Source organism: Corythoichthys intestinalis, chromosome 10 (assembly GCF_030265065.1).
Source record: "Corythoichthys intestinalis isolate RoL2023-P3 chromosome 10, ASM3026506v1, whole genome shotgun sequence".
In the NCBI taxonomy this organism is placed as follows: Eukaryota; Metazoa; Chordata; class Actinopteri; order Syngnathiformes; family Syngnathidae; genus Corythoichthys; species Corythoichthys intestinalis.
This window is the reverse complement of record NC_080404.1, coordinates 6,205,668-6,232,363: the sequence shown is the minus strand read 5'-3', so window position 1 is coordinate 6,232,363 and position 26,696 is coordinate 6,205,668. Positions and strand designations below refer to the sequence as shown.

Here is a 26,696-nt window from a genome sequence, read left to right as displayed (position 1 = left end):
ATGCTTTCAAATAAAGGTTTAAAAATATGTATTCTTGAATAAAGAACATTTCTGACATTTCAAAGCTTTTTTGTAAAATTGATTAATCTATTGCTTAATCTAAATCTGTTAAATCTAGTTTCAGCAAGCTATTTTTCTTATTTCAAGAAATGTAAGTGATTTACTTGAAGCACTGGCAGATAATTTCATTTCGAGTAAATTTACACTGAAAAAAAGGGAATTTATCTACCGTATTTTCCGCACTATAGGGCACATCAGCTTATAAGGCGCACCTTCAGTGAAAGGCCAATCTTAAAACTGCTTTCATATTTTAGGTGCACTGCATTATAAGGTGCAGTTATAGTAGTAGCAGTAGTAGCAGCAGTGGTTTGTGTTGTGTTATGCTTCCACTGGATGAAGTCGTGCTAAAGGGAATGTCATGCCATGATTAGCCAATATTGAACCATAGACTTCATAATTATATTGACAGGTCAGATTCAACTTTCACTCCGCCACCGGCACTCCTACAAGTAGGGGGCCATCCCACAATCCACTTCAGTTATTCACAGTCGGTCACAGCAACACATGCAGCGATCCAACACCAGATTTATGTTGAAAAGTACGAAAGCTCTACCGCATACAAACAGGAAGGATTGTCTCAGGGGTGATTAGTTCGAGGATTCAAGGTACAGTAGTTTATTATATTTTTCGTTTTTTCACAAGAATTTTCAACGTAAAAAGCTCTTCGTTGTAAGGCTGCCACCACATTGTCTAACGGACTAGCATTATTCTTAGACATACACTGCTCAAAAAAATAAAGGGAACACTAACGTAATACATCGTAGATACAGTATAAATGAATGAAATACCTTTATTAAATACTTTGTTTGTTCCATAGTTGAATGTGCTGACAACAAAATCACACAAAATTTATCAATGAAAATCAAATGGATGAACCCATGGAGGTCAGGATTTGGAGTTGAAAGTGGAAAAACACACTACAGGCTGATTCAACTTTCATGTAAACAAGTCAAAATGAGGCACAGTAGTGTGTGTGGCCTCCAAGTGCCTCATGCTGCTAATGAGACAACAGAGGGTTTCCTAGGGAATCTCCTCCCAGATCTGGACCAGGGCATCACTGAGCTCCTGGACAGTCTGAGGAGCAACCTGGGTCTTGCAGATGGACCTAAACACAATGTCCCGAGGTGTACTATTGGATTTGGGTCAGGCGAATGTCAGTGCCAGTCAATGTTATCAATTCCTTCTTCCTTCAGGAACTGTTGCATACTACAGCCACATGAAGCTGGGCATTGTCGTCGACCAGGAGGAACCCAGGTCCCACTGCACAAGCGTAGCCTATGACAATGCATCCAAAGATTTCATCCCGATACGTAATAGCAGTCAGGGTGCCATCATCTAACCTGTAGAGGTCTGTGTGTCCTTCCAGGGATATGCCTCCCCTGACCATCACTGACCCACCACCACACCAGACATGCTGAATGATGTTACAGGCAGCATATAACCTTTTCCATGGGATCTCTGCACCCTCTCACATCTGTTGCATGCGCTCAGGTTGAACCTGCTTTCATCGGTGAAGCGCACAGAGCCAGTGGCATACTTGCAAATTCTGGTGGTCTATGGCAAATTCCTCCTAAGCTCTACAGTGGTTGGCAATGAGCAAAGGGCTCTCTACAGGATGTCAGGCCCTCAGACCATCCTCATGGAGCCCATTTCTGATTGTTTGGTCAGAAACCTTCACACCAGTGGCCAGCTGGAGGCCATTTTGTAGGGATCTGGCAGTGTTCATCCTATTTCTCCTTGAACAAAGAAGTAGATACCGATCCTGCTGAGGGTTTAAGGATCTTCTACAGCCCTGTTTGGCTCTCCTGGAGAAACTAGCTATCTCCTGGAATCTCCTACAGGTCGACAGGGTGGTCCTCAGACTGTCCAGGAACTCAGTGATGTGCTGGTCGAGATCTGGGTGGAAATCCCTCAGGAGAGCATCCGCCAACTCATCAGGAGCATGTCCAGGCGTTCCAGGGAGGTCATACAAGCATGCAGAGGCCAAACACACTACTAAGCTTCATTTTGACTTGTTTAAAGGACATTACATCGAAGTTGGATCAGCCTGTAGTGTATTTTTCCACTTTCATTTTGAGTATAAATCCAAATCCGGACCTCCATGGGTTGATACATTTAGTTTTCATGGAAAATTTTTGTCTGACTTTGTTGTCAGCATGTTCAACTATGGAAAGAACAAAGTATTTAATAAAAATATTTGATTCATTCAGATCTACAACGTGTTATGTTAGTGTCCCCTTTATTTTTTTTTGCAGTATATTTACTTAAAATAAATGCTAACTGCAGGGATTTCAGGGATTTAAGCATTTATTCACAAGAATTTTCACCGGAAAAGCTGTTTACATTTGGCTGCCGCCACATTGACTGACAGACTAGTATCGTACTTCGATATATTTACGTAAAATGAATGCTAACTGCACGTTTTGTTTTTTGTTTTTTTTGCTTTTAACCAAGAATCGAGACTGTTTTACGTCATATCTATAAAGAATTCAGGGAGGTAAGCATTTATTCACAAGAATTTTCAACAAAAAAAGCTCTTTGTCTGTGATTCCACTTGGTTAGCTTTGATGGCCATGCCAACAATGCAGGCCCCCTATTAAACATTCCCGCGCCCCGTCAATATCATTATGAAGTCTATGATTGAACCATATATAAAGCGCATCGGATTATAAGGAGCACTGTCGGCTTTTGAGATAATTGAAGGCTTTTAGATTCACTTTTTAGTGCAGAAAATATGATAGTTTTAAGGAGGTGTGACTTGCGTCATTTGAAATATTTTTAGTACATATGTAAACATGTCAAAATTTAACCATTATTATTAAGATTGGCCAATTAGCCTGTTAGTCATCTTCAACAACTTCTGTTATTCAAGAGAAATGGTTTAAAAATGTACTTGCTTTTTTCACAAATTGAGATTTGTCAGAGGTCTGAGCTCTTTTCCAGAAACTAATAGTTGAAATTCAAAGTGTGTCACTAAGTTCCATTTGACCACTTCAATTAATCTTCCTGCGTTTTCTTGACAGATTCATCCTCCTGACAAGGCAGACCGAGGAACCACTAATTAAATTGGGTGTTGAAATCGAATGCAGGATATTTGAGAAGGAAATGTTGAAGGAGATTTTACAGGGTGCAAAGGGGTAAACCGCAAGAAGACCGTGAGAGACTGAAGTAGGATTAAGTAGACAACGAGGGGAGAGAAAGTAATAGAAAACAGAAGTGTCAAGGAGAGCGGCGCTTGTCAGAGAGGAAGGAAGACAGCTAGACGAGAAGCATTCGAAATGGTTAGTGGTGCACCACCGCTGCACGATTGTGTGCTTGTTTGTAAGTGATTCCATCTGTTCTAGCCGCAGTGCATTGAAGACTTGGCGGTGAACGAGGCAGCTGGCTAGACCGAATTTAGGTGCAACCTAGCAAGACTGCCAAAGCGCAGATGGGAAGTTTGTGTGTTTAAAACGAACGCCGTATGGAACTGAGGAATTGAGGTGATTACGGTGGAGTAAATTGCCACTGGGATAGCAGAATGCGGGAAGGTTCAGTGTGCTGAGGACTAATCAGAGCAGCATGTTTCGAATTTGAATTCACAACCTCCAAGCCAAATGCACAATTTTAAGCAATTTGAATAAGAAACACTGGATGTTTTGTGCTCGAAATCAATAGGACACACTATGTCCCACCGTGGTGGAGTTGGGGGTAGAATTTCTTAATAGTTAAGAAGGTATTAACATTTAACAGTCTTCAACAGTCAGTTTTGGGCACGGATTGACGGAATGGGATTATGAAATTTTTCTAGTATCCTTAGTAGTAGTAGTAGTAGTACGGTAGTTTAAGGCCACCATGATAACAATAATAACAATAACGATAATAACAATAATGAACTAAAGTACGAGTTACAGCACCCGAACTCAAATCCTGACTGATAAATGGAGACAAATAGATAAAATAATTTTGCTTGTGAAGATTCCCATTTCATTTTCAGGGCACTGAATCCATCACATTTGTGGTTTGGCCTGGTCTTTTCTTTTCTGTCTTGGGTGAAATGTTTACTTCCAATTACACAACTCCGTAGTTCACTAATGTGGGAACAAAATTAGAGCTTTCACCATGTTGTAAATATCTGGTTTCTGTGTGTGATTTTAAAAAAATGGGTCACCATTGGGAGGATTTTAAGATGTTATAAAAGATCCAATGGTAACAATAGCATAAACAGCTCAAATAGATCTTTAATAGATTCTATGGTGGGTCACTTACCGATACAGCTTTGGTCATCTTGGCTTCCCTGGTAGCCCTGGTCACAAAGGCATCTAAATGAACCCAATCTATTCTCACAGAAACCATGAGGACTACACAAAGTCTCATTGAGTCCACACTCATCAATATCTGTTGGAAAGAAAGACCAAAAGACAGAAAGAAAGAAAACTTTACATGGGCCACAATTATTAATTGATTTAACTCTGAATAAGTTTACATACCTTACAGTAGTATGAAAAAGTATCTGAACCTTGGAATTTCTCACATATCTGCATAAAATCACCAAATGTGCTTTGATATTTGTCAAAATCAAACAGATGAAAATACAGTGTCCGCTTCAACTAAAACCACCCAAACATTTATAGGTTTTCATATTTTAATGTGGAAAGCATGCAAACAATGACAGATGGGGGAAAAATAAGTAAGTGAACCTCTGCCAAAGGAGAGCAATTAAAACCATTTTTTACCAAACAATTTAAGTCAGGTGTGTGCCCTATCACTGATGAGTGGTTGAAAGATGCCCTGCCCATTATAAAACACACACCTGGTAAGAAATGTCTTGATGAGAAGCATTGTCTGATGTTCATCATGGCTCTGTTAAAAAAGCTGTCTGAAGACCTGCTATCAGGGATTGTTGATTTGTATAAAGCTGGGAAAGGAGACAAAACCATCTCTAAAAGTCTTGATGTTCATCAATCGGCAGTCAGAGAAGTTCTCTGCAAAAGGAGAGAGTTTGGCACTGTTGCTTCTCTCCCAAGGAGTGGTCCACCAAAGATGACACTAAGAGTTCAGCACAGAATACTCAGAGAGGTAACAAAAAAAAAACCTTAGTGTCTGCTAAAGACTTACAGCAATCACTGGCACAGTCCAATATCTCTGTGCACACATGAACTATATGTAAAACGATGGCCAAGAATGGTGTTCATGGGAGGAAGCCACTGCTGTCTAAAAAAAAACCAAAACATTGTTGCTCGTTTAATGTTCGCAAAAAGGCACTTGGACACTCCACAGACGTTTTGGCAAAATATTTTGTGGACTGACAAAAAGTTGAATTGTTTGAGAGTAACACACAACGTCATGTGTGGAGGAAAAATGGAAAAGCTCACCAACATCAACACCACATCCCCACCGTGAAGCATGGTGGAGCGAGCATCGTGATTTGTGGCTGTTTTGCTACCTCAGTGCCTGGACAACTTGCAATCATTAATGGAAGAATGAATTTAAAAGTTTATCAGGATGTTTTGCAGGAAAACCTGTGGCCATCTGTCAGACTGTTGGAGCTAAAAGGAGGATGGATGCTGCAACAAGACAATGATCCAAAACACAGAAGTAAATCAACTTCAGAATGGTTTCAGAAGAACAAAATACACATTCTGGAGTGGCCAAGTCAAAGTCCAGACTTGAACCCAATTGAGATGCTGTGGCATGACCTAAAGACAGCGATTCATGCCAGACATCCCAGGAATCTGAATGAACTACAGCAGTTTTGTAGAGAAGAATGGGCCAAGATTACTCCTGATCGATGTGCCAGACTGATCTGGAGCTACAGGAAGCATCTGGTTGAAGTTATTGCTGTCAGGGGGGGCACAAAATATTAATGTGATGGTTCACTTACTTTTTTCCTTCCCTTCTGTCATTGTTTGCATACTATCCTCATTAAAATATGAAAACCTATAAATGTTTGAGTGGTTTTAGTTAATGCAGACAGTTTTTTCATCTGTGTGACTTTGACAAAGATCAGCTCACATTTGATGGTGACTTTATGCAAAATTCCAAAAGCTTCAGATACATTTTCCTACCACTGTCAGTCCTCTGTTTAAAGTGCACTGTTCAAGCACCTCTTGCTTTAAGTCATTTGTGTTACAATGAAATTTTTGTACAGTGGCCATGGCAATATTTATAATATTGTACATTGTTCAAGTCATAAAAGCCGTTATAAATGTTCATAGTTCAATGCTTATTATTTACAACATATTTTTATCTACTCAATATTTACACTGAATGTACAGTTGTTAAATATGCAAAATTGAAAGCTGGTAAATAAAACAACGGAAACGGTTAATTTGTATTTCATTTATTTTATATAACAAATTATATATAAGTCCGCTTGGGCGAATTTATCGTTATCGAGGTAAATCTGCTCAATTTGCCTTGATAAGTACTTAAGGCCATATAGCCCAGCCTTATGGATGGAGAACCAACAGTCGAATTCTCTGTGCAGATTGTCGAGTGATTTGCAGTATTTCTTTGTGTTTCGGGTGGCCTCTTTCTATTGAGGAACACTGCTGCTCAGCGAGTTAACAATCAGGATACATTACATTAAACAATGGCCACGGCCCAGCAAATGACTCCAGGTTCACTGCAAAATCTGAAAGCGAAAAATGTAGCCCAATGTCTAGACAGTCAGCTCAAAGGCTTAATTTGTTTTCCCCTGTAGTTTTTTCCTTTTGTTGCATTTTTTTTATTGGAGAAAAGAAACATCAGTTCTGGCTAAAGAGCCAGTGCTTCAGATCATTTTCCTTGTCCTAAAAGTATACAAGGAGATAGACATAGTAGAAATGAAGGGAAATGAAAGCCAAGTAAAGCTCTCAAAGGATTTGCACAGATTCTGGCTTCCATGCTGTGGTTATGTCTGGCTTTTTAACAACTATGAATAGTACTGACCAGTTAAATTAAGTAAATCTCCAAATCTTTAAAAGATGTGGAATAGTTTTGGATTGCAATAGCGCTTTTCACTGAGGTTTTTTGAAATGCTGACTCAAGAATTGTTGTCAGACATGCGACCGTCCCAAAGGAACATGAATTATAATCAACCAATTGACATTTTGTGATAAACAGCTTCACTGCTTAGTGAAACTGAGCTTCCATCTGCACTCTGTGTTTTGACATCTTACCATCACAGGAAGGTGTGTCGAGACTAGCAGTGAATCCACTCCCACACACGCACACATAGGATCCCTCTGTATTGAGACATTCACCGTGGGGCGAACAGAGTTCTGGCTCATCCGAGCACTCATCAACATCTGCAAGGAAAGAGACGAAATTCCTATCGAGTTGGTGTGTGCGTGTGTCATATCCGTTCTTTATAGACGTCACATATGCTAAGAGCACATGCTTCAGTAACCCTTGGCTAAAGACACAGTGAGAGATTTCTTTCGCATCGCTAACCTCTGCAGCTGGTGCTGTCAATCTGTCGGTAACCTTTGGGACAGGTACATGTGTAGGAGCCCATGTTGTTAACACACTCCCCAATGGATTTGCAGGGCTCGTCTTCTAAACACTCGTTCACATCTGCAAACAAGTATATGTCAATGGTAGTTTCACTTTTGTAGCAGTGAAAACTATTCCGGTATTAATTTTCACAATTATAATGACAATATTTCAACTGAATGTACAATATACAGTATATTTGGAACATAAGCAGATAACTAACCTATTACAAAAGACTCATTAAAATCATTGGCTGCCATTGATGGCACTAGACGTCCAATCCATTTGACCAGGAACGTTTGTTAATTCCCCCCTCCCAGTCAAAACGGATCGGATGTCTGGTGTTGTCTATGGCACTGAAAGATGAACATTCAGAGCCATCCTCCTACTTTCAATGAATTGGACATCTACCGCTGACAATGTCTGGCAATAATTAAAACTATTGGGGGATTAGATATTAACTGTAGCTGTGACCACTACAAGTATTCCCAATTCAAATTCAGGGTTGATTGCTGCTTCAAATGCCAAATTCCCCGATATGAGGGCAGTCTGGAGCCCTGCATAGTAATGTAAACACCCGTACCATCACACTGATCTCCAGACAGAGACAAAGTGAAGCCTGGCCCACACTGACAGATAAAGGAACCGTCTGTGTTCAAGCAGTGGCCCCTGGTACAGAAACGCTGATCTTGGCACTCATCTATGTCTGAAAAAATCATAACAATGAAAAGACACTTAATATCAAAAGGATTAAAATGAACAACAGATTCACATTAGGTCGAATTTAACTCATGAGTTTTTTCCCCCCTTACGACCTGTCTTTAAATGAAGGTTTCGGGTCAAACAATTTAACATGCAACAAATTAGCACAGGAACAATTAATATTATTATTACAATGAATGCTGTTATAAATAGCACTGATTCCTTTCAGATTAGCCAATATGCTGGCTAGCACCGACAACTGAATGAATTCACCTTTGTTAGGATAAATAGGATTTGCAGTTGTATAATTAAACGTTCTGTCATCACCCATGCTGGCGCAGCTACTTTTACCATAATGTAGCTCCAGCAAACACAATTGTGTTCATTTAGCAGCAGATGCACACATCTGTGAACCATGCCATTCAAATGTATTGACTAATCCGAGTAGAGATTTGTGGACGTCACTCTCTAGTGGTGGCTGGCTGCCATTACTTGGGTGTTAACACTCCTCAATAGCATCAGTCAATGTATACAGTAACGTTAGCTGCATCTAGTTGCCAACTCCCTGAAAACAAAAGCCAGGACACCTCATTGCTACACTGCAAAAACACACCTCTTTGAAACTAGTTAAAATGCGTACGACAGGATAAAAAAAGTCTTAAATAGCATTATTATGTGAATTAGAATCATATTTTGAGACGATTCGACTATATACAACAAGATGGCAAAGCGCAGATGACGAGAAATTAGTCTTTTTATCTGCCGTTTAGCCACGCCTACCATTATGGGGCTCTAGCGTCCCCAACAGGAGGATGACGTCGGCAGGAGAATAGTTTAATCTGATTTAGACTTTAGCCACTGAGGGGTAATTATTCATAACGAGGAAAATGCGACGAAGAGAGCAGCAAAATGTAATTCTTTCAATCGCTCTACTCCAATATTTTTACGGGATATTCTTTTTATCGAAGTATCCCCCCCCCCCCCCAATTGCTAAATAAATGGTATGGTCATGACAAATAACAGTCTTGTGCTAAACGGAATATGAAATAATAAAAATGAATTTATTCAGTAAGACATGCCAAAATTACTCCATAATGGTCAAAACTGTCCACTTATTGCACCTCCCGAACTATATTTTATGCCACCGGCTTTTGTCATTTCCCTGCCCGCCCTGGCTTCCGAGACAGAGGAAAGAGCGTAAACAATGGCGGGCTGGCAGTGCTCGTCGCAGGGAATAAACGCCGAAAATAGCCCATTCTCGGCGGAAAAAAATGGCCGACATCAGAGCACGGAGGTTTGCATGGCCGAGCTGAGGAAAGCGCATTCTCGGCGGGCACGCAAGGAGGACCGATCGGGCTGGGTAAGCCATCCCATGGTTGTACTGGGGCCACGGCGGGCTGCCAGGGCTCGTCATTAAGCCGAGGAAAGCGCATTCTGGGTGAGCAAAATACAGCTCGCCGTTCTACTGGGGCCACGGCAAGCTGGCAGTGCTCGTCGCCGGGAATGAACGCTGAAAATAGCCCATTCTCGGCTGACATTGGAAAACGGAGCTGCTCGTGGCCAAGCCGAGGAAAGCGCATTCTCGGTGGGCACTCAAAGAGGACCGAGGGGGTGGGTGGGTGGGTGTTTGTGTGTGGGGGGGCGACAACCCGCCGATCGCCAGCCACAAAATGCAAGTCACTTCCTTATTAAAAGGTGTGCCGGGATCCGAGTATTTGACATAATACAAAACACGATGTTTACTCACTTCCTCATAAGTCCAATGGTCCCACAGTTGTCAGAATTGTTTACGCCAATCTCGGGGTGAACGGGAACTTTTTGAAACCCAAAAAGGCTCACACGCCTGTTCCTGGTGCAGCAAATTTCTTCTCCAGCACATTTGGATGGAGGGATGCAAAAAGTAAACGTATTAATCCGCAAAAATCAACTGAAGATGACTCTCCCGCTGACGTTACATTCGGAATCCTAGTCAATCCAGGAAGTCGCTTATTTTCATGGCGCGGGATTCAAAAAATTGAATAAATATATGGATTGCTTCCACACACATCCAAGCGGTCCATTTCATTCAGGAGCATGAAATACCATGGAAAATATGAAACAAACATGCTTTTTGCTGTCATACGCACTTTAAATACCCTTTCTTTTAATGTAAATCTACTAGAAATAAGTGAAATTATCTGCCAGTGCGCCTAGTAAATTTCACTCAGATTTCTTGAAATAAGAAAAATAGTTGCTGAAACATTAATACATGACATGTTAGTATATTTGAGCTTTTAAAAAGGTTTGTCAGAAATGTTCTTAATTCAAGTATAGATATGGTTCAAAACATTATTTAACAGCAAATATTTCTTGATTTAGGTGAAAAATGACCTACTTTTAGATGTATAAGCTTAATTAAAACAATTGTCATATTTAATAATAATAATAATAGTCTTACAAAATAATCCATTAAATAGTATTTAACACTCAAAACAAGATGGAGATAATTATTTGACTACATTAAAAAAAAAAAAAAAAAATCTGATTTAGACGTTATAAATTTGCAATGTACAGTCAGCCGGCCTGATAACCGTTGACTTATTATTATTTTATTTTGTATGTGTAAAGTCAGTTTTTTTTCTAATTAATACAGCAATTGTAATATAATAATTTTACTCAAACCTGAATTAGATGCCTATTTGAGTGATATAAGCACATCGAAAAACAATAGTTATTGGCGATGTTTTTAATACTTTGAGTCCAAATAACAAACTGAGGTGCATTCAAAGCCCCCTCAGCCATAACAGTTTCACAAATGATGACTCCAAATATAAAATAAATATAATATAAATACTGGTACAGTGGTATGAAAAAGTATCTGAACCTTTTGGAATTTCTCACATTTCTGCATAAAATCACCATCAAATTTGATCTTTGTCAAAATCACACAGATGAAAAAACAGTGTCTGTAAGTCAGTGAACTATCACATTTAATATTTTGTGCCCCCACCCCCCCACTCCTTTGGCAGCAATAACTTCAACCAGACGCTTCCTGAAGCTGCAGATCAGTCTGGCACATCGATGAGGACTAATCTTGGCCCATTCTTCTCTACAAAACTGCTGTAGTTCAGTCAGATTCCTAGGATGTCTGGCATGAATCACTCTCTTTAGGTCATGCCACAGCATCTCAATGGGATGCAAGTCTGGACTTTGACTTGGCCACACCAGAACGTGTATTTTATTCTTCTGATACCATTCTGAAGTTGATTTACTTCTGTGTTTTGGATCATTGTCTTGTTGCAGCATCCATCCTATTTTTAGCTTCAACTGTCTGACAGATGGCCTCAGGTTTTCCTTAGAAACATCCCGATATACTTGTGCATTCATTCTTCCATTAATGATGTAATGTTGTACAGGCACTGAGGCAGCAAAACAGCCCCAAATCATGATGCTCCCACCAGCATGCATGCCATGAGCTGTTCCATTTTTCCTCCACACGACGTTGTTACTCCCAAACAATTCAACTTTGGTTTCATCCGTCCACAAAATATTTTGCCAAAACTTCTGTGAAGTGTCCAAGTTCCTTTTTGCGAACATTAAACTTTTTTTTTTTTAGACAGCAGTGGCTTGCTCCGTGGAGTCCTCCCATGAACACCATTCTTGGCCATAGTTTTACATATAGTTGATGTGGCCACATAGATATTAGACTGTGCCAGTGACACTCTAGGGTTCTTTTTTACCTCTCTGAGTATTTTGCGCAGAACTTTTAGCCTCATCTTTGGTGGACGGCCACTCTTGCGAGAGAAGCAACAGTACCAAACTCTCTTCATTTGTAGACAACTTCTCTGACTGTCGACTGATGAACATCCAGACTTTCAGAGATTGTTTTGTATCCTTTCCCAGCTTTAAACAAATCAACTTAGATCGCAGACAGCTCTTTTGACCGAGCCATGATGCACATCAGAAAACGCTTCTCATCAAGACATTCCTTACCAGGTGTGTTTTATAGTGGGTAGGGCAGCTTTAAACCACTCATCAGTGATTGGGCACACACCTGACTTAAAATGTCTGGTAAAAATTGGTTTCAATTGCTCTTTAAGTGTCCTTAGGCAGAAGGTTCACTTACTTATTTGTCCAACTTCTGTCATTTTTTGCATGCTATCCTCATTAAAATATGAAAACCTATAAATGTATGGGTGGTTTCAGTTAAAGCAGACACTACATTTTCATCTGTGTGATTTTGACAAAAAGCAGATCACATTTGATGGTGATTTTACGCAGAAATGTGAGAAATTCCAAAAGGTTTAAACACTTTTTTATACCACTATACATATGGCTTGTACCTCCCTGCACAGCAGGAATTTTATTTTACTGCATACATGTGCAAATCTCACCAAAATAAAGCCAGTGTGGTGACAATAAATGTTTACTTGTCTGTCACTTGCCACGTTTACATGGAGCCAAATATTCCAATTACAATCGGAATATTTGTTCAAACCGAATAAATGTGTTCCATATAAACACCTCATCCGGAATGAACAGGCCCAAACCAAATGGAATTTCATTCCGATTCACAGGGGTGGAATATTCCTTTTCCCAAACCGATTAGAAGTAAAATTATATCATGTAAACAGGGAAGTGGAATGGTGTCTGGTTGCGTTCTTTCTGCGCATGCTCCGTACTGACGTCACTTGGTGACGTAAGTAACGTCACTTGCAACATGGCTTCCAAGCACACGCACAGCGCACCCACACAACTTTTTAAATGAACGGCGTATCATTCTGAAGTTTTGTTTCCACTCGAAAAGTTAAAACAGCAGCTGATCTGACGATCGATCTCCATGTTTTGCAACGTGACGCTTTGTTTTGATTAATCTGCGCATGTCAGACGGCAGTTGTCAAACGTCCTTTCGGAATAAAGGCAGTCACATGTAAACGTTGGATCGGAATAGATGAAGTGACATGTAAACAGCTGATGTGAAATTTCCATTCGGAATAATTTGAATCGGTATGAATAAAAGTCAGCATGTAAACGTGGCTACTGTTCATTCAAAATAGTTGGAAAACTTTATTTCTTACTAAAACCCTGTGTATGCGTCAACTAATACTAGACTAAAAATTGAGTTTTCGTCAACTAAAACTTGGTTGAATGTTCGTCGACTAAACTAACACATTTTGAATGGACTAAAATATGACTAAAACTAAAATTAAAAAGGGCTGCCAAAAACAACACTGCTACAAATAAGACACTATTTTCAATTTTCATGACAATGCAGGACAGAGCACTTCACTTGTAAGCTTAATACGGGACACACTTTTGTTTCTGAATAAGCAATGATCCCGTTTTTTAATGGACGGTTGGCAACTCTAGCATCTGCTCACTGTGTGTGCTGCGGGCGGCACAACCCAGCATCGGCGGTCGTGGTACTTCCGGTCGTTCTTGGATCCGTCTTTAAAGGACTCTGTAGCAGCATTACATTTTTTTTCCCTGTCACCGCTTTCACTCAGTGGCTCAGGTGGCCTTGCCTTGCACTAAAAAAGGAGTCACAACCTCACATAGCACACCCTTTTTCACATGAGTGTCAGTGGGGACAACAGAAGAAACGCTAAATCACAGGTGTCAAAGTCACGGCATGGGGGTCAGATCCAGACCGCATCATAATTTTGCTTGGCCCCCTGAAACTAAATCATGTGGATTGACTTCATGTCTCTTGTCTTTTAGTGTTTTTTTTTCCCATTTGTCAAATTCAAAACAATGTATATATATATATTTTTTTCAAGGAAAGTTAAATTTTTGAGAAAATTCAGGGCCGAACAATTTTGGCCGGAAATAGCTAAAACTGCATTTTCGGTTTTCGGTTAAAAGACCAAAATTTTACCACCAAATAGGGTGAAGAACCTTAGTCCTCTTGTGATGACGTCGTCAAAACACGCCGAGAAGCTACACGTGGGTGACGCTGTCTCGTTAACACTACTGGCTCACAGCCAACATGTCTGTGGTTTGAAAGTATTTTGAGGTATCAAAGAAATATATAAATTAATAAGTATGAATGTATGTATAGCCTGGCTCCTTCGTCGAGGACAGCAGTAGCTGTAGGAAGTGTAGCTTAGTCTCAGGGCTGGAGACCAGGGTTTCTGAGCTAGAAGCACGGCTCTGCACTCTAGAGACAAAAGCTAATCCGAGCTTTAGCCAGATAGTAGCAGGGCCCGCAGATCGTGCTTGGAGTAGTAGGAATGCTAGCGCAGTTAGCCCCCCAGCGAGCCCTGTGCAGCCGGGGGAAATTAAGGACGGATTTGTGACTGTACGGGGAAGCGTAGTGGTAAACGCACAACCTTAGTGCACCAGCAGCTTCAAGTCAGCAATAGGTTTGGCCCCCTCAGCGACACACCGGCTGAACCAGACACTCTCGTAATTGGAAGCTCCATAGTTAGAGACGTGAAGCACCCGGCGGTGTCTGTCAGGTGTAGAGTCGGTGACATCCAAGGAAACCTCAGGCTCTTAAAGCAGAGTAGGAAGAGGTTCCGCCGTATTGTGATTCACGCAGGCGGTAATGACACCCGGCGGAGACAGTCTGAGGTGCTTAAATTAAACGTGGCCTCGGTGTGTAAACTTGCTAAGTCGATGGCGGACACCGTAGCTTTCTCTGGTCCTCTGCCTAATTTGGTCAATGATGAGATGTACTCTAGGTTCTCATCATTTAACCGCTGGTTGTCTAGATGGTGCTCAGAAAACGACATAGTCTTTATTGATAACTGGCATGCATTCTGGGGGAAGCCCGGCCTCGTTCGCGGAGACGGCATTCATCCGACTTGGGACGGTGCTGCTCTCTTTACTCGAAACATGGCCGCCAAACTTGACACTCCAGAGTGGGGGGCCGGGCACATTGTTGTAGTGTAAATCACAACTCTGTTAGTAGTGATCACTCGCCTCTTTCCGAGCAGTCACAAATCCAACATTCAGGACAGAAGATAGAGACCGTGTCCGTGCCTCATATAGAGAACAGTAGAAAACATAGTACTATAGGAACGAGACCAAAGAATTTAATACATATAGCCCCTGATAGCAGTGAAAATAAAATAACTCTGAATAAATACATAAAATGCGGATTATTAAACATCAGGTCAATCTCGTCCAAATCTCTGTTAGTTAATGACTTAATTGGGGATTATAATATTCATATTTTGGCCCTGACTGAAACTTGGCTTCAGCAGGATGACTTTGTTAGACTTAATGAAGCCACACCCCCAAGTCACGTGAATTTTCACACAGCTAGAAGCACGGGCCACGGAAGGGGGGTGGCAGTAATATCACACTCTTGTCTGGGTAAGAGCCCAAAAAGTAAAGCTAATTACATTTATAACTCCTTTGAAAGTCTAGTACTATCAATTATAGATGCTAACTGGAAGAACCAAAAACCAGTTCTTTTCATAGTATTCGGCCCCCTTGAACCTTGCAACCTTTCGCCACATTTCAGGCTTCAAACATAAAGATATAAAATTTTAATTGTTTGTCAAGAATCAACAACAAGTGGGACAAAATCGTGAAGTGGAACAAAATCTATTGGATAATTTAAACTTTTTTAACAAATAAAAAACTGAAAAGTGGGGCGTGCAATATTATTCGGCCCCCTTGCGTTAATACTTTGTAGCGCCACCTTTTGCTCCAATTACAGCTGCAAGTCGCTTGGGGTATGTTTCTATCAGTTTTGCACATCGAGAGACTGACATTCTTGCCCATTCTTCCTTGCAAAACAGCTTGAGCTCAATGAGGTTGGATGGAGAGTGTTTGTGAACAGCAGTCTTCAGCTCTTTCCACAGATTCTCGATTGGATTCAGGTCTGGACTTTGACTTGGCCATTCTAACACCTGGATACGTTTATTTTTTAACCATTCCATTGTAGATTTGGCTTTATGTTTTGGATCATTGTCCTGTTGGAAGATAAATCTCCGTCCCAGTCTCAGGTCTTGTGCAGATACCAACAGGTTTTCTTCCAGAATGTTCCTGTATTTGGCTGCATCCATCTTCCCGTCAATTTTAACCATCTTCCCTGTCCCTGCTGAAGAAAAGCAGGCCCAAACCATGATGCTGCCACCACCATGTTTGGCAGTGGGGATGGTGTGTTCAGGGTGATGAGCTGTGTTGCTTTTACGCCAAACATATTGTTTTGCATTGTGGCCAAAAAGTTCAATTTTGGTTTCATCTGACCAGAGCACCTTCTTCCACATGTTTGGTGTGTCTCCCAGGTGGCTTGTGGCAAACTTTAAACGAGACTTTTTATGGATATCTTTGAGAAATAGCTTTCTTCTTGCCACTCTTCCATAAAGGCCAGATTTGTGCAGTGTACGACTGATTGTTGTCCTATGGACAGACTCTCCCACCTCAGCTGTAGATCTCTGCAGTTCATCCAGAGTCATCATGGGCCTCTTGGCTGCATCTCTGATCAGTTTTCTCCTTGTTTGAGAAGAAAGTTTAGAAGGACGGCCGGGTCTTGGTAGATTTGCAGTGGTCTGATGCTCCTTCCATTTCAATATGATGGCTTGCACAGTGCTCCTTGAGATGTTTAAAGCTTGGGAAATCTTTTTGTATCCAAATCCTGTTTTAAACTTCTCCACAACAGTATCTCGGACCTGCCTGGTGTGTTCCTTGGTTTTCATAATGCTCTCTGCATTTTAAACAGAACCCTGAGACTATCACAGAGCAGGTGCATTTATACGGAGACTTGATTACACACAGGTGGATTCTATTTATCATCATCGGTCATTTAGGACAAAATTGGATCATTCAGATATCCTCACTGAACTTCTGGAGTGAGTTTGCTGCACTGAAAGTAAAGGGGCCGAATAATATTGCACGCCCCACTTTTCAGTTTTTTATTTGTTAAAAAAGTTTAAATTATCCAATAAATGTTGTTCCACTTCATGATTGTGTCCCACTTGTTGTTGATTCTTGACAAAAAAATTAAATTTATTATCTTTATGTTTAAAAAGCCTGAAATGTGGCGAAAAGTTGCAAGATTCAAGGGGGCCAAATACTTTTGCAAGGCACTGTATAAACAGGCCTTGCCTACGACTAAAACCAGATATTACTCATCCTTAATAGATGAAAACAAAAATAATCCTAGGTTTCTGTTCAGCACTGTAGCAAGGCTGACAAACACTCACAGCTCAATAGAATCTTATATCCCAGCCACCCTTAGCTGTGATGACTTCCTAAAAAATTTTAACACTAAAATCGCAACTATTAGAAATAAAGTAAATGAATTACTGCCAACTATTAGGTCTGATAAAGTGCAGACTAAAAATTCAGAATCTCATATAAACCCCTCTAAAATATTGAATAACTTTACCAATGTAGACCAAATTGATGTAATTTCAATTATAATGTCCTCCAAACCATCAACGTGCCTCCTAGACCTGATCCCAAACAAACTTTTTAAAGAGACTTTTAGAGAGCCTCTAACTATTGATATTATCTTAAATATAATAAATACCTCATTAGTTACTGGCCACGTGCCGCAGTCCTTTAAATATGCAGTTATTAAACCGCTTTTGAAAAAACCTACTCTTGATCCTGATATTTTGGCCAATTATAGACCTATCTCTGATTTACAATTTCTCTCCAAAGTCCTTGAAAGAGTGGTAATTAAACAGCTCTGTCAGCACCAACAGGACAATAGTTTATTTCAGTTTATTTTTTTATTTATTTCCAGTCTGGCTTTCAAGCTCATCATAGCACTGAAACTGCATTAGTCAAAGTAACGAATGACTTGTTACTAGCCGCTGACGTTGGATTAGTCTCGATCCTGGTTCTGTTGGACCTGAGTGCAGCCTTTGACACAATCGACCATAATATCTTATTGCAGAGACTAGAATGTGACATAGGCATTAGAGGAGCAGCCCTCGTCTGGCTTAAATCATATTTATCTAATAGGTACCAGTTTGTCAATGTAAACCAGCAATCATCACCGTACTCTAGAGTTAGTTAGTTATGGTGTGCCGCAAGGATCGGTCCTCGGGCCCATCTTGTTTACACTGTATATGCTTCCTCTTGGTAATATCATCAGAAAACATAGCATTAACTTCCATTGTTACACTGACGACACACAACTGTATTTATCAATTAAACCTGAGCAGATCAGGCAAGTGGACAAACTAAGCACCTGCGTTCGAGATATAAATACCTGGATGAGCACTAACTATCTTCTACTTAACCCTGAAAAGACAGAAGTCCTTATAATAGGCCCGAAAAGTGTGAGAGACTCTTTAGCTGCCCAGATAGTCACTCTGGACAATGTAAGTGTAGCCTCCCCGCACCACAGTTAAAAACCTAGGAGTTTTATTCGACCCTGCCTTATCGTTTAAAGCTCACATTAAACAAACCTGCAGAGCGGCCTTCTTTCACCTGCGCAACATAGCCAAAATTAGAAATATTTAATCTAAAAGCGATGCAGAAAAATCAATTCATGCGTTTGTTACATCGAGATTGGCTTACTGTAACTCCCTACTTGCAGCTTGTCCTAAAAGTTCTCTTAAAGGTCTTCAGCTTGTCCAAAACGCAGCAGCAAGACTTTTAACAGGAACCAATAGAAGAGAGCACAACACCCCTGTGCTCCAGGCCCATCACTGGCTTCCAGTCGAGTTTAGAATTAAATTTAAAATCCTCCTTCTTACATTTAAGACCATTAATGGGTTAGGGCCATCTTATCTCACCGATGCTCTAGTTCCATACTGGCCCAACAGAACACTCCGCTCTCAGAATGCAGGTCTACTGGTAGTTCCCAGGGTTTCTAAAAGTACTGTCGGAGCTAGAGCCTTTAGCCACCAAGCCCGTTTTATGGAATCAGCTTCCAGCTAATATTAAAGAAGCTGAGACAGTCTGCACATTTAAGATTAGATTAAAAACTTTCCTATTCAACAAAGCTTATGGTCAGGCTAGTGGAAGTCGGACTCAAAGTTTAGTCTAAGCTGCACTAGAAGCTATAAAGCTGGGGGAAGTACAGCCACTGAGTTCTATCTCCTTTTTCTCACTCTACCTACCACTTATCTTACTTTATTTCTATTTTCCAATGTTAATATCTAGTTGTCTAGTCTCTTCATCACTAGTCACCCGTTGTCCCCTTTTCCCCCTCCCCTCTGGGGAGGGGCTATTTTACAGCTGCAGCCTCCTGACTGTCTGGACCCCTGGCTGGATGCACGTCCTCGTTGCTACCCCCGTCTCATCTGGCTAGATGGACCTCTTCTTGTTCCTTTACTCCACTGCATCTTTACGTACTGTAACTTCGCCTGCTAATTCCCATTAGCAATCCTGGGGCTTCCTGTCTATCCGTCCTGGGAGTGGATCTCTCCTGACTGTGGTACTCCCCAAGGTTTCTCATTTTCTCCCAAAGACTCTGGGGTTTTTGGAGTTTTTCCTTGCCGACATGGAGGGTCTAAGGATGGGGGATACCCAGGACTTGAATTTATTTATTCATCTTTGTTGCTTCATTTGCTGTTTCTGATTGTGTATCATATTGCCTCTGCAAAGCCCTTTGAGACAACGTTGTTGTGATCCAGGGCTATACAAATAAAATTGAATTGAATTGAAATGAAATGAAAAGAAAGAAAATACATTTGCTTCATTGCAGCTCCACGCGCGTTCTGAAGTTGTTTTCCGTTGATGTCCCGTGTCACATCGAGTACAATGCATTTGAGCCCGTGCATGAGTAGTTTGGAGTTTAATTAAGCGAATAGTATACAAATAAAGTAGTATATAAATGCATACATGTGTATTTACTCGATCTTTGTGTCGCATTTATTTCCCCGCGACTCCCTCACCCCCTTTGCCAGTCGCCGTTTAATCCGGCCGGGAGCAACTTCACTCTATTATTTTAAGGGTTAGACCATCAAAATACCGTATTTTCTGCACTTTAGGGTGGACCTAAAAGCCTTCAATTTTCTCAAAATAGGACAGTGCGCCTTTATAATCTGATGCGCCTTATATATGGGTTGATATTAGTTCATCGTGGCATGACATTCCCTTTAATGCAACTTCATCTCGTGGATACATAATGCAACCCCACCAACTACTACTACTGCGCTTTATAATGTCGTGCTCCCTATATATGAAAATAGTTTTAAAATACGCCATTCATTGAAAGTGCACCTTGGATTCCGATGCACCTTATAGTGTGGAAAATACGGTAGCTGTCAAATCATTTCATTCATTCATTAATTATCGATTAACTGTTGATTAGTTGATTAATTATGGCAGTCGTAGATGGAAGACATAATGGCCCTCCAATGTGGCCCATGACAAAAATGGGACTCCATTACTGTAAATGATTTACATTTTTTCAGCTATTCGGGATACAGAGTCATGTGGGAAGATGCATATATTATGAACCAATGAATAAGTAAGTAACTAACACATACACAACATTCTAACAGCAATAATGGGCCTACCTACACACTGGCCTCCGTGTGCCAGGAAGCCCAGTGGGCAGGATCCACAGTTGTAACCACCTGGGCTGTTAATACAAATGCCAGATGGACACACTGTCCTGTTCGTACATTCATTGATATCTGTGAAACGAAAGCAAAATAGAGCTGACCAAAAAAAAGTACCATCATCCAGACAGTTTTTACTGCATACATGTGAGCCTATAGGCATAATTATTGACTCGGACCTGACGTTGACAGCCATCTAAGTTTTTTAGTAAAGTTGACTAAATATGACCATTACCAACATAAAGACATAGCAGGAATTAAGGGGATTTTGTACAAACAAGACTAGGACTGCAGCGATCGATTATTTAAGTAGTGATTAATCTATTGATTAGTTAGTTTGAATAATCGAGTTATCAGATCATAAACATTTAATGTCTTGCAGAATAAATTTTAGGAGATGTAAAACGAGAGAACCAATTGTTTATGCTTGCAATAATATTCATTTTGGCTTGTTAAGATTGCACTTTCAAAAGAGCGTTAAATGCAAATACAAAATAAAATTCCTGAGTGTTTCTTCAAGCTATGCAGAATTGCACATTCATTGAAAAATTAAAATACCTGATCTTAGCCTCAAACAGTATTAAAAAAATAAATAAATGAGGATCTATGTACAACAAAAGAACAATTGGCTAACATGCATAGCAAAAGTTCGCAAGCTTACTGGACTGTCTCAGAAAATTAGAATACACAATATTCTAATTTTCTGAGACAGTCCTGTATATTGTTCTATGTAAAGGACGTCAGCCAAGGTCGGCCCCCCACATTTTTACCACGCCAAATCTGGTCCCCTTTGCAAAAAGTTTGGACACCCCTGCTTTAAATGGTGGATTAATGTACAGGACTGTCTCAGAAAATTAGAATATTGTGTATTCTAATTTTCTGAGACAGTCCAGTATATAATACACAAAGGAAATTGACAGAACACAAAAATATAGAATAGTGAAAATGAAGTACACAGAGAAGAACAATAAAACATATGATCTTCATTTTAAACATGTTTTTTTTTTCAAGCTTCACTCAAACTCCTCATCTCGCACAATCTATGTTGTCTTCCAGCATCATAATGACAACCCACAGTAGCGCCACCAATGAGATGAGCGGGATTATCATTGTTCTGCTCATTGGTCAGAAAACAGGAGAAGCGGGGGAATGCTTTCTCCTATATTTTCTTGAAAAGAACCTGAACAGTATTCGTTCATTCTACAAATCAGTGCTGTTTTTGTCAACGACGACGACAACGAAAACATTTCGTTAACAACCATTTTTTCATGACGAGGATGTAACGATGACGAGCTGAAAACATTTCTTGGATGGCTGTAACATGACGAAAATATTGCCAATTTACATCTGATGAGACGAGAACGAGATGAAAATGCGGACATAGTTTTTTTTTGGTGTGTGCTTGTAGTTCATTAGCCTGCTTCTGAGCCTTGTTTTGTTTTATTCACGTGACTTGCACAAGCCCCCACCCTCCTCCGAGACAGTGCACATGAGCAGTAATCTAACATCATTTAACAATGGCAGCTGCAAAGGCGCAAGAATTTATGGTCGTATTTTAACTATAATCCGACCGAAAGAAGGACGTAATGCACTGTCCCCGTGGGAGACCAAGGTGAAAGGTGTGGCCACATACTGGACTGTCTCAGAAAATTAGAATACACAATATTCTAATTTTCTGAGACAGTCCTGTATATTGTTCTATGTAAAGGACGTCAGCCAAGGTCGGCCCCCCACATTTTTACCACGCCAAATCTGGTCCCCTTTGCAAAAAGTTTGGACACCCCTGCTTTAAATGGTGGATTAATGTACAGGACTGTCTCAGAAAATTAGAATATTGTGTATTCTAATTTTCTGAGACAGTCCAGTATATGCTATAAAATGCATTTTTTCTTACAAAGCTGTTAACAAATCGTTGAAACACAGATTTGAACAAAAAAATCTACATATACTCCTAAAATTACGACTGCATCAATAAATATATAAGCTCAAACAAAAACTTACAACTTTATGTTGGACTTAACACTAGAAGTCCCAGAGAATTCTGCGACTCCTAACAGTCCCAAGCAATGGCCAATTTGGCCTCTCCTCCGAAAAAACCCAGAGGTGGCCTAAATGACCCAAGTGCTTTTGAATTAGCAAGTCGTTGTCCGACAGACAACAGCCGTTCATATGGAAATGCAGCCACTTGTGTTGGTATGCGGCCCAAATGGAGTGGAACACACAACAGTAGTACTATTCATGTAATATTATGTGTCAGTTCAAGTCAAGCTACATTCATGGGGTTTTGCACATTTTAACAATGTGCATTGTTTTACGATTTTACTGTCGGAAAAAATATCTCTGACAGTGTATTTGTGGGGCCTTTATATCCTAGCAATATTTGTTATAACAGTATATTTGTGATGCCTGCAGAAAATAGAACATTGACTCAGTATCAAATGTAAAACTGAAATAAGAGTCTGACGAAGTTAATTTTTGTCTTTTCTTCCTGGTATTTATTGATGCACAGGATTCAAACAAGAGTAATCACAGCAAATCAAAACTATCAAGTCAAAACAATTAAATACTATAGAAAACACACATAAATGTACCTCTTATACACCCTCTATCCTCTGTAATGGACTTGTTGAAAGGTTATCAAGATTTTTTTGTTTTCCTGGGACTACTTGGTATACAATGAGGAGCAATTATTTGCACTCCTTGTGATTTTGCAAGTTCACTCACTTTGAAAAGAGGTGGAGGTCTGACATTTCAATCATAGATGCATTTCCACTCATAGAGACAATCTAAAAAAATCCAGAATTCACGTTGTATGATTTTTAAAATGTATTTTTTATATATTTTTATCTACTGGGGTTCAGTTCAAGTATTTGTGCGCCTGAGAATCAGCAATAATTATGACACTCAAAGAGTTGTCATTCTACCTTAGAAAAAGTCCACCTTTACCCCACCCGTTTCAGCTCATCATTGTCACCTGTGCACCCCACAGTCAGTTATAATCCACCCGCTACCATGGGCAATACCAGAGAGATTTCGAAAGGCACCAGATTCGATTAGCTCCACAAAGCTGGAAAAGGCTACGGGACAATTGGAAAGCAGCTTGGTGAGAATAAATCAACAGTTGCAGCAATTGTTAGAAAATGGAAAAGGCTAAACATGACTGATAATCTACCTTGGACTGGGGCTCCATGTAAAATCTCTCCTCGTGGGGCATCACTCATGATGGGAAAAGTGAGGGCTCAGCCTAGAACTACATGGCAGGAGCGAAACCTTGCTGAGTGAGGCTGTTTTCTCTTTCGCCCAACCCCCTCCTCAGCTAAAGTAGCCTGACTTGAGCCTTTTTCGCCCAACCCCCACCTCAGCTAGACACTTCTTTCTTACTTGCCTACTGCAGGTTGATAAATTTGTAGGTAGATTTGTGTATGTCTTAGTCAATCCAATAAAAAAGGTTCCTTCAATCAAAGTATATATTTTCAATCAAAAACAAAAGTCACTTGAATGAAAGCAAAATGTGTTTAAATGCAAAAGTTGCCTCAAAATAAAGACAGACAAAAAAATTCTTGTGTTGGTATATTTATTTTGCTTTTGATATGTTTTTATATTTTATTAGAATCAATCACAGCTTTGAAAGCCTACTGTAGGTTGTCAAATTTGTAGGTAGATTTCTATGTCTTAGTCAATCCAAAAAAAAAAAAAAAAAAAAAAAAAAAAGGTTACTTCAATCAAAGTATATATTTTCAATCGAGAACAAAAGTCACTTGAATGAAAGCAAAATGTGTTTGAATGCAAAAAATTGCCTCCAATTAAAGACAGACAAAATTTTATGAGAATCACAGCTTTGAGAGCCTACTGTAGGTTGATAGATTTGTAGCTAGATTTATTTCTTGGTCAAGCCAAAAAAAAAGTTATTTCAATCAAAATATATATTTTCAATCGAGAAAAAACAGTAACTTGAATTTGAAAAGAGACATAACTTGAAATAACTTGAGATGAAAGCAAAATGTGTTTGAATGCAAACGTAAACAAGTCAGGCTGCTGTTTCTTTACTTGCAACCAGCCATTAGCTGTGGAGGGGAGGTTGGGGGAAAATTTTCAGCCATTACCTGTGGAAGAGGGTTGGGCGTCAGGCTACTTTCAGACACTATTTACTTGACAATAAACTGCTAAACTTTTGAGGATATTTTGACAGTATTTTAATAATTCTAATTTATTCGGATGTACAGTGGGGAGAACAAGTATTTGATACACTGCCAATGGGTTTTCCCAATGGCAGTGTCTCAAATGCTTGTTCTCCCCACTGTATTTGTTTGAATACCCGCTACATGTTAAAAAAAACATTTTTGAAAAGATCAGTTAACAATTTGCTGTCGATATACATTGATATACATAGATATTCAGAAATACTATAACTAAGCACACCAAGCAACAGTGGTAACAAGAAAAACACCTCACATGAAATAGCTGGAAAAAAAATATGCAAGACTAGTAAATACCACTCTTGGTTCAGAAACAAGCAATCATTCAGGCAACTTTTGCATTCAAACACATTTTGCTTTCATTCAAGTGACTTTTGTTTTCGATTGAAAATATATACTTTGATTGAAGGAACCTTTTTTTGGATTGACTAAGACATACACAAATCTACCTACAAATTTATCAACCCACAGTAGGCAAGTAAGAAATAAGTGTCTGAAGTAGCTTTAGCTGAGGAGGGGGTTGGGCGAAAGAGAAAGCAGCCGCACTCAGCAAGGTTTCGCCCAACCCCCTACTCAGCTAAAGTAGCCTGACTTGAGCCTTTTTCGAGTCTTGAGTCCTACTTATGAAGATGGTATGTCCTGTATCGGAATTTAAACAAATACATATAAAAACAAATTTCCCATTTATTTTCAATGGCAAGTAATCAAGGTCCCTGTGATTTTTTTACCATTTATCATGACAGCCCAATGAGATTGTATACCGCTAACTCTCATATAGGTGAATTAAAAAAAAAAAAAGTAAAAAATCTGACCTACGTTTTTTGGGGGAGGAATGAAAAAATCAATTCAATCAGTTAACATAAACATCTTTGATGTGAAATGTTTTATATTGTTTATTTGTAATAACGTGTAGAACATGAAAAGTAACGTGTTACTTTGCTGAGTAACAAATTACTCTTACAATGAGGTAACTGAGTTACTTCTCCCAAAAAGTAATTTAGTTAGTAACTTGTAACTAATTACTTTTTGAAGTAAGATTGACAACACTGTGCAGTACATATTCCCTTCATAATAATTAAGACTATTAGGACATTCAGTCATTATTTCAGTGTGTTCAAAGAAACTGTTCAGGGCTGCTCCCTTCCACCTTCTCATGACACAAATTCTGTTTGTTTTTCTCAAAGGTTTTCACACGTTTTCTCGTACTAACTTCAGACAAAATGGCCACAATTCATGCTCCATTAGATCCAGTCATTCTAAACTACATACATGATCTTGCTTTAAACTCAAATTGCAGTTCTAAAACGTTTTTTTTTTTGCAAAAACAATGTACAATTTTGGGCCATTTTTTTCTGTTTTTCTGTGTGGAGTATAGGAGAAGTAAGTTAAAAGTTTGTAAAAAGCGTAAAACTCCATAAATAAATGTATATTAATAAAAGTAGCTTGACTTGAACTGACAAAAACTATCACATGAAGTGTGCAACCGTGGTGTGTTCCCCTCCGTTGGGCCGCATTCTTCTAACACAATGTATGTCTAGTGGTTGCATTTACATATGAATGGTTACTGTCTGTCGGACAACGACTTGCTAATTCAAAAGCACTTGGGTCATTTGGGTCACCTCTGGGTTTTTTAGGAAGAGAGGCCAAATCGGCCATTGCTTGGGAATATTAGGAATTTTTGTCTTGATGAAGGGCCGAGTCGGCCTCTGCTGGGTTTTCTTCTTTTTTTTTTTTTTTTAAACCTGTCCTGTTCAGCTGTTTGACACAGAGAATGGAAGTCTAAGTGCCCGGATTCTGAACAGTTTTAATGTTTCAC

At 39.7% G+C, this 26,696-nt stretch overlaps 1 protein-coding gene across 10 annotated transcripts in view; it reads right to left on the bottom strand.

The window, feature by feature from the left end:
* The window catches only part of ltbp1 (latent transforming growth factor beta binding protein 1), a 153,149-nt gene that overhangs the window by 26,830 nt on the left and 99,623 nt on the right, over nucleotides 1–26,696 (bottom strand). For 9 of the 10 annotated variants that reach the window (XM_057847839.1, XM_057847840.1, XM_057847844.1 and 6 more), the window contains 5 exons: nucleotides 20,640–20,759; nucleotides 8,102–8,224; nucleotides 7,477–7,599; nucleotides 7,203–7,331; nucleotides 4,309–4,437 (listed from right to left, as the gene is read on the bottom strand). In XM_057847839.1, coding sequence (XP_057703822.1) covers nucleotides 4,309–4,437; nucleotides 7,203–7,331; nucleotides 7,477–7,599; nucleotides 8,102–8,224; nucleotides 20,640–20,759 — 624 coding nt within the window. The remainder of the gene's footprint in view (nucleotides 1–4,308; nucleotides 4,438–7,202; nucleotides 7,332–7,476; nucleotides 7,600–8,101; nucleotides 8,225–20,639; nucleotides 20,760–26,696) is intronic. The other variant, XM_057847843.1, reaches the window with a different exon arrangement.